This window comes from Chelonia mydas, chromosome 2, assembly GCF_015237465.2.
Source record: "Chelonia mydas isolate rCheMyd1 chromosome 2, rCheMyd1.pri.v2, whole genome shotgun sequence".
NCBI classification, from domain to species: Eukaryota; Metazoa; Chordata; order Testudines; family Cheloniidae; genus Chelonia; species Chelonia mydas.
The window spans coordinates 168,583,047-168,596,556 of NC_057850.1; the positions used below are offsets into that span (position 1 = coordinate 168,583,047).

Consider the following 13,510-nt stretch of genomic DNA (forward strand, 5'->3'; position numbering starts at 1 on the left):
AAAACACTGTCCAACCTTTGGACCCAGTCCTGCAAATTCTTCCTATCAGCTGTAAATGGTTCTATTGCATTGAAATTAATGGGATTGCATGTGCCAGTCACTTGAATTATCTGCAGGATAGGGATTTTCACTTCTAGTGCTACCCTAGAAGAGGCACACCTAATAAAGGAACTATTCCACAGTGAATTAAATCCCAGGTACTAGAGAGAGTGAATTATAATGATTATTAGACCCCAATCAATGAACACATCTGCTTCAAACAATTTATGACAAGTCTATGGGATGAAATCCCTCTAGGGCGAATGCCAGTAAAATGAGATTTACTATCCCCCAAGGTTAAACATTTAAGTGGTCACCGCTGTATATATAAAATATAAATTTTCTCCAAAGAGCAAATAATTGATGCTCCTGAGATTACAGCACCATGTAATATTGGTGATGACACTTTTCACCAAGCACTTTAGATGAGTGCCTTCCCAACATAGTGTAGGCCGTGCATTACTGCCTTACCTGACTTATATCTCTGATACAAATCTATCACTCCTAAATACTTGTCAATCTTCTACACGTATAATCCTGTCCTACTTATCTATTCATCACACATTGGTTGCATATAATATGTGAGTTAACTACAACACAAATAATTGTAGCCAGTTAGTTCATTTTATCATTTAAAACTTATAATGCAAACAAGACTTTACTTGTAACTGTGGTGGTGGTCACTGTATTTGTTCTGCATGTGCTCCCATTCTAAGAGAAACATAAAGGGAAACAGTAGCAACAGGAGCTGAATCCATTGTAGGGTAACACAGAACTATCAATCAATTCAATTTAAAATAGATGCTACAGCAGATGTAAGTGATCTTCACTTTTTTGATTTAATAAGATCCCATCTAGAGTGGGTGAGAATTTTTCAAAAAAAATTCTCCCCGAACAAAAAAATGTTTTCACAGAAATTTCCTACTTTTGACCAGCTCTAATCCCATTGTGTAATTAATGTTGATACAATTGGTAGTCTGCATCATAGACGCCTTTGACAAATCACACAACTGCTTGCTTTGTGACACCTCTTTATACCAATACTACAATATTACATTTTTAAAGGATATTCATTTAAGAAAGCTTTACCATATTCAGAAAGATTCTGGCAACAAATTTGGCCTAACATTTCAAGGTTGAAAAAAAAAAAAGTTTTTATAAAATCTCACACCAATAGAAATGGATCCAGAATTTGTTTAAAATATTCCTATCAAAACATTTGGTTTTAAACAAATAAATATATTCTTATTTGGTTTAATTGTTATTCCCTTCATCTTTTCCATTTACACTGTAATTTTGGAGATTTAATTTGTTCCCATGGATTCAAATACTATCTGCCTGTCATTTAGGTAATCTTTTTGTACTCAGCATTATTGTGTCTAAGTGCAAACATGTATGGAAAGAAAACAGTAAGACAGATTGTATTCTCTGCCCTTTCCTTACATAACACGACAGCTGTGTTCAGACTTTCTTGTGCTGCCATCTATAGGGTAGTCACTGAAGGAAAGCTAATATAATGAGTTAAGTCTTAAATTTTGTTCAGAATATTGTGAGAATCATAGTCTAGTGGCAGGGTGTTCCACAGCAGTTGGCAAGGTCCCAGGAACTCCTGATTCCCTGCACTTTAATGTCACAGGGTGCACAGATGAAGGGCAAGCTGCCATGGAAAGTGGTGATTCCTGAGACAAATTTATTAATTTGGATTGGACAGGGTGACAGGGCAGTGGGCAGAGCACCAGGGTGATGTATGCTGATCACCCTCTTTTACTCAGAAGACTTGCTACCCTGTGGCTGCACCATTTGGAACTTCTTCTGGACATTCTCTTCTAACATATAAGGTACACAGTGCTGTAGTACTCAAGCCTGAGAGTACATTACTGGGGCCAGGGCATCATGAAATAGCAAGGGGGGCAACGTTTTGGCCAGCCAGAGGCTGATATGTCATTTGTGACTACTAATGCCGTATGGGTGTCCAGGAGCAGTAAAGAGTCTAGAAGAAGACTGGAAGACTAGAAGAACCCTGACACAATACAAAGCTTTGACTGGAGGACAGATTCCTTCATTTGAGGATGATAATATGGTTTCAACCAGTTCTTTAGAATGATTTCCTTCTCTTGTCACCATTGTGTCCATCTTACCCCGATTTAGTTTCAGCCATCTACTCTTCATCAAAGAGCTACCACACCCAAACACTGGGCAAGATGGATGATGGCTTTGCACGTGTTTGAAATAGGGAATCATAGAATTGTAGGACTGGAAGGGACCTCGAGAGGTCATCTAGTCCAGTCTCCTGCACTCGTGGCAGGACTAAGTATTGTATAGAACAGTGTGTCAACTGCATATTGCTGGCACTGACGTCTGTGGCTTCTTACAGTTAACTCTGAGGCTTAACTTGTTGCGTGTTGAATATTGGATAATATTGAATCTTGTGGGCTCCACAGTAGAGTCCTGGTGAGGCAGAAGAATAGCTGCCCATCGCATCCCTCTCTATGCTGATGACTCCCATTCTCGCTTTCTATGACCTTTCATCATCTGTCCCGTCACACATTTCCATATGTCCTCAGCATGTCTTCCTGGATATCCCTTCACCTCCTGAAGCTCCATATTGTTCCAAACCAAATGTATCTTTCCACATAAACTCTCTCGTCTCCTTCCCTTTACTGCTGAAAAAAGACACCCCAAGCTTAAAACTTCATTGTCATGTCTGGCTCCTCTCTTCCTCTCGCTATATATAGGTTGTCACCAAATTCTGAGGCATTTTTCTCCCCAATACCTTAAAATCTGTCTTTCCCTCTGAATCCCAACTAATGAAACACTAGTCTGTTCATTAATTATTTGTCTCCTCTACTTCAGAACCCTCCCTGACCATCCGCATCTCCCTTTTTTTTCTTTCCAATCTACCCCAAATGTTGTTGCTAAGGTCTATCTTCCTTCCTGCTCAGACCACGACTTCTGTCCTTAGGTCTCTTCATTGATTTCCTTTTCCTTCCATGTTAAAGTTCACACTCCTTATCCTTCAACACTTTCCATAACATCCACTTCCTACTTCTCTGCTGATACCCGCCCCCTTCTCATTCTTATGCTTCCCAGCATCCTCTCTGTTAACTGTTTCAATCTTTTCTCTCCTTCTCCTTGTGACCTTGTGCCTTTTTTCCATATTCCACTTTATATTTAGAACAATCTTTCAACTGCCATGTGCCAACTCCTATCCCTTTCCTCCTTTAGATCTGTCTAAAATTGGTCTGTCAGCCTTTGTTGAGCTCTGCACCTATCATGTCTGCACACCTTTTTGTGTTTGAACCACCTTAATTATATATTATATTGTTTGCAAGTTATATTGGATTTGTTTGTTACTCTGTAAGTGCCTTGGGACAGGGTCCTTGCCTTTGTGTTTTTGTGAAGCGACACTTAGGCACTATAAATAACTTAGAAGCCCAACTGCTTGCAACTTGATACTCTTTACTTGTTACCCACATTTAACTTTCATATTTTTGAACAAAGGTTATACATTCCTGTTATCTTTGATGTGTAGTTAAGTATAGGTGCTCCCAATTTTCAGCTGATTATTTCATTTGTTCCATTTGATTTAGGAGACTTAACAGAGGGAAAATTGTTTCTCAGATTTTTCTTTATTTTTTGTGTTTGGCCCCTATTCTGTTAGTGCTTCCTTATTAAAATGGCACCTAAAATGAGTAACATCAGAAACAAGAGTAAAAGTTAAGCCTGTTTGGATGAAACACACTAAAAAAAAAAACAGCCTTCTGACATTTTCGTCATAGTGCTAAACTTAGAAGTTGATCTCATTTCCCAGCACCAGACACGAAGTGGGGAAAAATAAATTGAATCAATCCTCAGAACTGATCAATGTTTTTTTTTCAAAACTACTTTATAAGATAAAAATCAATACAGCTATATTATTTGCCATTATTATCATCACCAGTAACATTAGAAAATGATGATATTTGATTTGTAAGTTAAAATGCTAAAGCAGTTCAGCTGTCTACTTCAGAGGTAAAAACTTAAAAGGAAGTAATTTTAATCCATCTTTGGGTTTCTTTTTACTCTTAAACTTTGTAACTTTGGTTTCTAGAGAGGTTTCTACAAACACAGTATCAGTTTCATTTTTTAGCACCAGTGTAGTATTTGTTTATTTAAAGTTTAAAAATAAGAAAAAATTTTTGATTTTGTGAACTCTCCCTTACGTGGGTAGCCTTATGTTGCGTCTATGGAAGATTTCTAGATGGGAACTTGAAAGTATCATTCTGCACCTAATTTTCCCCATGGGTGGCTTACAGTACTTTGACTGTCTAGTCCTTTTTGTACAAATGTGTTGTTGTTTTTAATCTTTCTGCCAAACAAATGAACTCATTTGTTAACTTTTTAAGATACGTGTTTCCCAAAAGAAAATAAACTCCCTAAGAAAGTAGGATTTTTTTTTTAAATAAGTCAATTTATTCCTTGTACAGTATAGCTAAGGCACTTTGTTTCTGGCTTTACTTGTTTAAAATTTCCTAGCAATGTGTCAGTGTTTACTACAAACATTTAACAACAGATGAAAATCAATGCCAATGTTAACTTCACAGTTTTCTGGGAAAATATTAGGTTTAGTATTGGGGGACAGGACATCCAGCTTACCAGGTTGCCATTTGTCTTTATGGAGCACAGAGCTAGATCTGGTGCCATCTCTCAGGTGCCAGAGGGATCCCCCAGAGCTGCCTCCCCCCTCCAGAAGGAGAGAGGTATATCTGGAGAATCCAGCACTTCCAGAATTTCAGTAAAAATTGGTAAAAACTGAAAACAAAGGGCATATAAATATTGCTAACTCTGAGCATTCAAAAATCATGAATCAGACCCCTAAAATCATGAGTGGCTTAAATCATGAGATTTTAATTTAAGAGAATACATTTGTATGTAACTTGTAAATGCTTTTTATTTGCCATTTGGGTTTTGAGTGTTTAGTGCTTGTCTTCAAACTTTTCTCCACAAGCGTGAAGGCTAGAAACTTTTCTTTCTTAAATGAAAGATGAGATTCTTCTGTACTCACCTGGCTGTGTAAGCTTGGGCTTTAAGAAAAATATGAAATATTACAACTCTTGTGGTTAAACCCTGAGAATTGGCAACACTTTGATAATTACCTGAGGTATTTCTGTTTTAAAGATCTCATGTTCTTTATATAAGTAACATACTTTTAGAGACATCTGTTCCACAAGCAGGTGCTTAACTTCAAGCATGTGAGTAGCTCCATTGTTGAATCAGGGCCACAAAGTCTAAAAGAATGATCTCAAGGTTACCAATCCAAAGAAACTGAGTTTGAGAAGCCAGGAATTAATCAGGCATCTTTACTTCACTGCTTTTCATATTCTTTTACCGATAGATGTCAGAATAGAGATACACTTCAGTGTAGCTTGCACCTCTTGCAGAGTAACTCAGGGCTTGTGTACACTTCAAGCACTGCAGCAGCGAAGCTGTGCCACTGCAGTGCTCAGTGAAGACTATCTGTGCCAATAGGAGAGCTTCTCCCTTCGTTTTAGGTATTCCACCTGCCCGAGGGGCGGTACCTATGTCAATGGGAGAAACCCTCCCATCAACATAGCAGTGTCTACACCAGCAGTTAGGTTGGTATAACTGCATTGCTTAGGGACGTTATACCAGCATAAGTTTGTAGTGTAGACCAGGGCCCAGAGCAATTTCCCAGGAAGGGAACGCTCACAGGATATGAGAAACATCACAGTAGAGAAATAGCTAAGCATGTTGCATGGCTAAAAGGGCGTTAGGCATGAATTTGTAAATACCTGCATTTGTGGAGCACCCACAATACCCATGGAAACTTGTGGCTCAGCACCTTATGAAGTTGTGTGATTTGAGAAGATAGACCATGTTGAACTGTTCTCCATCTTGCTCTGCAAACTATCAAACAGGTTAAAGCTATAAATTCTGATAGTTTTTAATTGACAACTTTAAAGTTCATTTGCTAACTGAGAGCATGGTTCATATTGAGGATTTTTATAAGATATTTGGCATAAGCAGTAGAATTTGTCAACCACCTCAGATAATTCATCTTGGCAGTAAGGTATTTCTCCTTCATTTTCGTCTAACTTGTCACTTCACAGTGGGGGAGGCTGCTGGGGGAGAGGAAACATGAAATACAAGGCTGACGCTTACAATATTTTCTTTCAGTAAAAAGTTATTTATTTGGCACTTAAGATATTGCTTGAGTTACACATCTAGTTTTCTCTTGTTTTAAGGATCTTAGTCTTTGTAATACACTCAGTAAGTGATACAAAACCAAGAAACCCAAAATGTATTTTTTTAAATACCCATTTTGGTAGAGAAATTAATAAACCATAAAAAAAATTAAATTTTTCACTGCTGGGAGAGGGAATTATGTCTGTGACTCCGATTATCACTTACAGGAGTTAAGTGCTCCCATGCATCCAAGAGAATAAAAGCCAAAGTCATGTACTTCTGAAGCATCTTATCTCTTTTGTTATGTAGAATAAATTATGTAGGAAGAATCTGATATTTTTCCCCACAAATATTAGCACAGTTTCCTTCTTTGATGTTTCCTGCTAGCCCTGTTGCAGGAAACCATTTCCTATATAACTGAGAACAGATAATTATTGTCCCTGTACTGTGAAATGCTGCATTTCCTTTCCCTCTGAACTTTGCACTGTTCACTCTTCTTTAGTTCATTATTTTGGATGGTGTTTAAAAACCTAACTATGGGAATGTCATTTTCTTAAATTCCATAGGTTTTAGATTTATTTCTCTAGATCCCTTTTAAACTTTGGGTTTCTCTAGAACCCTTTTAAACTTTGTAGAACCCCATTGTTTTATTACTGGTTTAGAACTTTTTCCAGGAGGGAAAGTACATGAAATTTACAATTGTGGCCAAAATTTTGGCTTTGTGATGAACCCCCAAACTAGGTAAGTTTTGCCTAGTTTTGTTTCTAAAGAGTTACACAGCTCACGTGGAAAGTCAACAGTTTAAAAAAATTAATGACTAGATCAGGATTCGTCCAAAATGGAGGAAAAAACAACCTAACTTCGGATATGAATGCTAGTGCAGAGGAATATTGCACAGTATTGGATTCAGATTATAGATGGGACCAAACCAAAAGCGCAGATTCAAAATCCCATACTTTCAGATCTGGATCTTTGACTGGTCCCTCTCTGTATGATAGGCAACACTTAAATCCCAGATCCAAATACTTCTGAACTTTGGGAGAATTAAGATCAGTCCTGTCTAATTCAGATGTATTCTATTGTATTTTTAAAATGTGTTGTATAAATGGCTTCCTGGTCCTTGGTTGCTACTGTCTAAAGAAGACTTCTTTCTATATTGCAGGGAAAGCACAAACTGCATGTAAACACAGGACTTGAAAGTAGCTGGTGTGGCCTCATTCCAGTTGGGAACCCTTGTGACAACGTGACTACGACGGGCCTAAAATGGAACCTCAGTAAGTAAGATGTCTCATTGCTGACACCCTTTCAAATTAGGGGTAGCTTCATTGGCATTATTTCAGATTTACACCTATGTAGCACACATTTAAATCTCGTCCTATATGTTTTTGGGGGTGCAGGAGGAGGAAGGAATAGTAAACTTTAGTGGAGTAAGTTTTTACAGCAACAAAAAAAGTCAGAAAAGGAAATGCATGAATTATATTAAAACCTAAGACATCACAGGCTGTAATATGTTTTGCTTTTGGGAATCATAATACTGTTTAAATAGAACATTTGTTGTGGTCATGATGCATTACCATCCTGATACATTACTCTTCAGGGAGGTAAGGCTGCAAGTGCCTAAACTCCTGCCTATAAGCCATAAAGTTATGAGAGAGAAATAATAATGCGATACAGATTATTAAAGCCACCTCACTTTCTGGTTGACATATACTGTCCATTTGTCAACTCTGGATGAATATATCTTTTCTTTATTATTATTTAAAATGGGTAAACTGCATTTGCTCTAAACAGGAGTATTTGTTAGAAGATGAAAAGATGACAAAAATTCTTTTGACAGAAAAATAGAAAGGGGACATTTTTCCTTTGAGTTGTGTAGGGTATTTTCACCCAAGAAGATGAAGTCAACTTTTGTGTGTGTGTGTGTGTGTGTGTGTGTGTGTGTGTCTGTGTGTGTGTGTGGAGATGCATTAAAATTGAAAAGGAAAGAACCAAAGAAGTGGTTCACAAGCACTGGAATGTTCCGTAAAGTCCATCTTCTACTAACCCAGAGACCATTTTTTATTTCAGAAGGTGGAGAAATCCAGTAGAGGAGAGGCTGTTCTAGATTTGATTTTGACAAATAGGGAGGAACTAGATGAGAATTTGAAAGTGGAGGTCAGCTTAGGAGAAAGTGATCATGAAATGGTAGAGGAATGGTAGGAGGGAAAACAGCAGAATAAAGAGAATGGATTTCAAGAAGGCAGACTTTAGCAAACTTAGGGAGTTGGTAGGTAATATCCCATGGGAAGCAAGTCTAAAGGGGAAAACAGTTCAAGAGAGTTGGCAGTTTTTCAAAAAGATATTAAGGCACAAGAGCATACAATGCCACAAAGATAGGAAGAATGACTAGAGACCACTGGGGCTCAACCAGGAGATCGTCAATGATCTGAAACTCAGAGTCCTACAAAAAGTGGAAAATAGGCCAAATTACAAGGGATGAATATAAACAAACAACAATAAAAAGGGTAACAAGAAAACATTTTACAAATACATTAGAAGCAAGAGGAAAACCAAGGACAAGGTAGGCCTGTTACTTGTTGCAGGGGGAGAATAATAGAAAGTGTGGAAATGGCAGAAGTCCTAAATGACTTTATTTCAGTTTTCACCAAAAAGGTTAGTAGTGATTGGACATCTGACATAGTGAATGTCAGTGAAAATGAGGTAGGATCAGAGGCTAAAATAGGGAAAGAACAAGTAAAAAATTACTTAGATAAGTTAGATGTCTCCAAGTCACCAGGGCCTGATGAAGTACATCCTAGAATACTCAAGGAGCTGACTGAGGAGCTATCTGAGCCATTAGTGATTATCTTCAAAAAGTCATGGAAGATGGGAGAGATTTCAGAGGCCTGGAAGAGGGCAAATACAGTGCCCATCTATAAAAAGGGAAATAAGGACAACCTGGGGAATTACAGCCCAGCCAGCTTAACTTCAGTACCTGGAAAGATAATGGAGCAAATAATTAAGCAAATCAATTTGAAAACACCTAGAAGATAATCAGGTGATCAGTAACAGTTATCATAGATTTGTCAAGGACAAATTGTGTCAAACCAGCCTAATGGCTTTCTTTGACAGGATAACAAGCCTGGGGGGTGAGGGGGAGAGTGGTAGATGTAGTATATCGTGACTTTAGTAAGGCTTTTGATACTTTGATACGCATGACCTTCTCATAATCAAATGAGGGAAATATAATCTAGATTGAGCTATGATAAGGTGGGTGTATAACAAGCTGGAAAACCGTTCCCAGAGAGTAGTTATCAGCGGTTCACAATCAAGCTGGAAGGACATATCAAGTGGGGTCCTCCAGGGATCAGTTCTGGGTCCAGTTCTGTTTTATATCTTCATGAATAATTTAGATAATGGCATAGCACACTGAAAGGGGTTACAAGTGCTTTGGAGGATACATTTAAAATTCAAAATAATCTGGAAAAAAATGGAGAAATGGTCTGAAATTCAATAAGTGCAAATGCAAAGTACTCCACTTAGGAAGGAACAATCAGTTGCACACATACAAAACAGGAAATGAATGCCTAGGAAGGAGTATTGCAGAAAGGGATCTGAGGGTCATAAATATGAGTGAATAGTAACAGTTGCAAAAAAAGCAAACATCGTTCTGGGATGTATTAGCACGAGTTTTGTCAGCAACACCTGAAAAGTAATTCTTCTGCTCTACTCTCTGCTGACAAGGAGTATTGTGTCCAGTTCTGGGTGCCACATTTCAGGAAAGATGTGGACAAATTGGAGAAAATCCAGAGAAGAGCAACCAAAATGATTAAAGGTCTAGAAAATATGCACTATGAGGGAAGATTGGAAAAAATTGTATTTATTTAGTCTGGAGAAGAGAAGACAGAGGGGGAAAAATTCATAGGCAGGAGTTGTAGACCAAGCTGGATGAGCAAGCATCTCAGAGAGGTGATTAAGAAAAAGCAGAAAGCATACAGGGAGTGGAAGATGGGAGGGATCAGCAAGGAAAGCTACCTTATTGAGGTCAGAACATGAAGGGATAAGGCGAGAAAGGCTAAAAGTCAGGTAGAGTTGGACCTTGCAAAGGGAATTAAAACCTAGAGTAAAAGGTTCTATAGCCATATAAATAAGAAGAAAACAAAGAAAGAAGACGTGGGACCACGAAACACTGAGAGTGGAGTGGAGGTTAAGGATAATCTAGGCATGGCACAATATCGAAACAAATACTTTGCCTCAGTCTTTAATAAGACTAATGAGGATCTGAGGGATAATGGTAGCATGGCAAATGGGAATGAGGATATGGAGGTATATATTACCATATCTGAGGTAGAAGCAAAACTTGAACAGCTTAATGGGACTAAATCGGGGGGCCCAGATAATCTTCATCCAAGAATATTAAAGGAATTGGCATTGGCCATTAACAAGAATTTTTAATGAATCTGTAAATTCAGGGGTTGTACCGTATGACTGGAGAATTGCTAACATAGTTCCTATTTTTAAGAAAGGGGAAAAATGTGATCCGGGTAACTACAGGCCTGTTAGTTTGACATCTGTAGCATGCAAGGTCTTGGAAAAAATTTTGAAGGAGAAAGTAGTTAAGGACATTGAAGTCGATGGTAAATGGGATAAAATACAACATGGTTTTACAAAAGGTAGATCGTGCCAAACCAACCTGATCTCCTTCTTTGAGAAAGTAACAGATTTTACTTTTACAAAGGAAAAGCAGTGGATCTAATTTACCTAGATTCCAGTAAGCCGTTTGATACCGTGCCACATGGGGAATTATTAGTTAAATTGGAAAAGATGGGGATCAATATGAAACTGGAAAGGTGGATAAGGAATTGGTTAAAAGGGTCATACTGAAAGGTGAACTGTCAGACTGGAGGGAGGTTACCAGTGGAGTTCCTCAGAGATTGGTTTTGGGACCAATCTTTTTATTACTGACCTCGACACAAAAAGTGGGAATGTGCTAATAAAGTTTGTGGATGAGACAAAGCTGGGAGGTATTGCCAATACAGAGAAGGACCGGGATATCATACAGGAGGATCTGGATGACCTTGTAAACTGGAGTAATAGTAATAGGATGAAATTTAATAGCAAAAAGTGCAAGGTCATGCATTTCGGGATTAATAACAAGAATTTTTGTTATAAACTGGGAGTGCATCACTTGGAAGTAACAGAGGAGGAGAAGGACCTCGGAGTATTGGTTGATCACAGGATGTCTATGGGCTGCCAATGTGATATGGCCGTGAAAAAAGCTAATGCGGTCTTGGGATGCATCAGGCGAGATATTTCCAGTAGAGATAAGGAGGTGTTAGTACCGTTATACAAGCCAATGGTGAGACCTCATCTGGAAACTTGTGTGCAGTTCTGGTCTCCCATGTTTAAGAAAGATGAATTCAAACTGGAACAGGTACAGAGAAGGGCTACTAGGATGGTCTTAGGAATAGAAAACCTGTCTTATGAACGGAGACTCAAAGAGCTTGGCTTGTTTAGCCTAACCAAAAGAAGGTTGAGGGGAGATATGATTGCTCTCTATAAATATATCGGTGGGATAAATACCAGGGAGGGAGAGGAATTATTTAAGCTCAGTACCAATGTGGACACAAGAACAAACAGATATAAACTGGCCATCAGGAAGTTTAGAGATGAAATTAGACGAAGGTTTCTAACCATCAGAGGAGTGAAGTTCTGGAACAGCCTTCCAAGAGAAGTAGTGGGGGCAAAAGACCTATCTGGCTTCAAGATTAAACTCGATAAATTTATGGAGAAGGTGGTATGATGGGATAACATGATTTTGGCAATTATTTGATCTTTAAGTATTCATGGTAAATAGGCCCAATGGCCTGTGATGGGATGTTAGATAGGGTGGGATCTGAGTTACTACAGAGAATTCTTTCCTGGGTATCTGGCTGGTGACTCTTGCCCACATGCTCAGGGTTCAGTTGATCACCATATTTTGGGTCGGGAAGGAATTTTCCTCCAGGGCAGATTGGAAGAGGCCCTGGGGGTTTTTCGCCTTCCTCTGTAGCATGGGGCACAGGTCACTTGCTGGAGGATTCTCTGCACCTTGAAGTCTTTAAACCATGATTTGAGGACTTCAATAGCTCAGACATAGGTGAGAGGTTTATTGCAGGAGTGGGTGGGTGAGATTCTGTGGCCTGTGCAGGAGGTCAGACTAGATGATCATAATGATCCCTTCTGACCTTAACATCTGAGTCTATGAGACATAACAGTATTCAAGTACATAAAAGATTGTTATAAGGAGGAGGGAGAAAAATTATTCTCCTTCACCTCTGAGGATAGAACAGGAAGCAGTGGGTTAAATTGCAGCAAGGGCAGTTTCGGTTGGACATTAGGAAAAACTTCCTAGCTGTCAGGGTGGTTAAGCACTGGAATAAATTTGCCAAGGAGGTTGTGGAATCTCCGTCACTGGAGATTTTTAAGAGCAGGTTAGACAAACACCTGTCAGCTATGGTCTAGGTAATACTTAGTCCTGCCATGAATGCAGGGGACTGGACTAGATGGCCTCTCGAGGTCCCTTCCAGTCCCATGATTCTAACCTGGCACCTAATCCTGCAGTCTGATCTACAGAGGTAGACCCTTGTGCCCACCCACACAGATGGCCCCCATAGGAATACCTTCTCTATCTTAATGATGAATCTGAGGTCCAGCCACTGTGCTAGGGCCTACTGTGCCATTGCTGCCTGCCTCACATCTAGCTGTCTGCTTTTACTACGGGTTTAATCGTTGGCAAAACATAGTTTTACATGGTCTCTTACACTTCAGGATCTGGAAAGCCTTAAATTCCACTGCGGATTTGAGTGTACACAGTTGAAATCCCTAGTTAGCAATAGCTCGCTAGTAGTTGGGTTCTGAATTTGGCATTCAATTAAGAATGGAAGGAAGTTTCCAGATACAGGAGATCGAGGTGAAGAGTGGTCTGGCTGGCACAGTTATGATCTAACTCAGTTCAACTGGTCTGTAAGGGTTGGCTGTACCATATAAAAGAAGCACTCATGTCTTCTAATTTGAAAGACTATTGAAGATATGTGTACTCCATGGTAGGGAAAGGATGAGACTCTTCTAAATCCTCCTCACTCATCTGCTTTAGGCTGTAAAATGAATTTTGTGTCTGCTGTATAAAAAATGAGTAACATAATGTCTCAATAAATTTCCCAGACTTACAGAGAGTAGGAGAAGGAAGCTTAAACCACCATTAAGTTAATGAAGCAGAGTCTAAGGAGTTCACATCGTTTTGTAAAATAGCCAGCTGAAGTTACAC

The 13,510-nt window shown here is 38.9% G+C and overlaps 1 protein-coding gene across 11 annotated transcripts in view; it reads left to right on the forward strand.

Moving 5' to 3' along the window:
* The window catches only part of TPK1 (thiamin pyrophosphokinase 1), a 491,137-nt gene that overhangs the window by 368,791 nt on the left and 108,836 nt on the right, over positions 1 to 13,510 (forward strand). For all 11 annotated transcript variants that reach the window (XM_027821805.3, XM_027821803.3, XM_043540516.1 and 8 more), the window contains one exon: positions 7,388 to 7,499. In XM_027821805.3, coding sequence (XP_027677606.2) covers positions 7,388 to 7,499 — 112 coding nt within the window. The remainder of the gene's footprint in view (positions 1 to 7,387; positions 7,500 to 13,510) is intronic.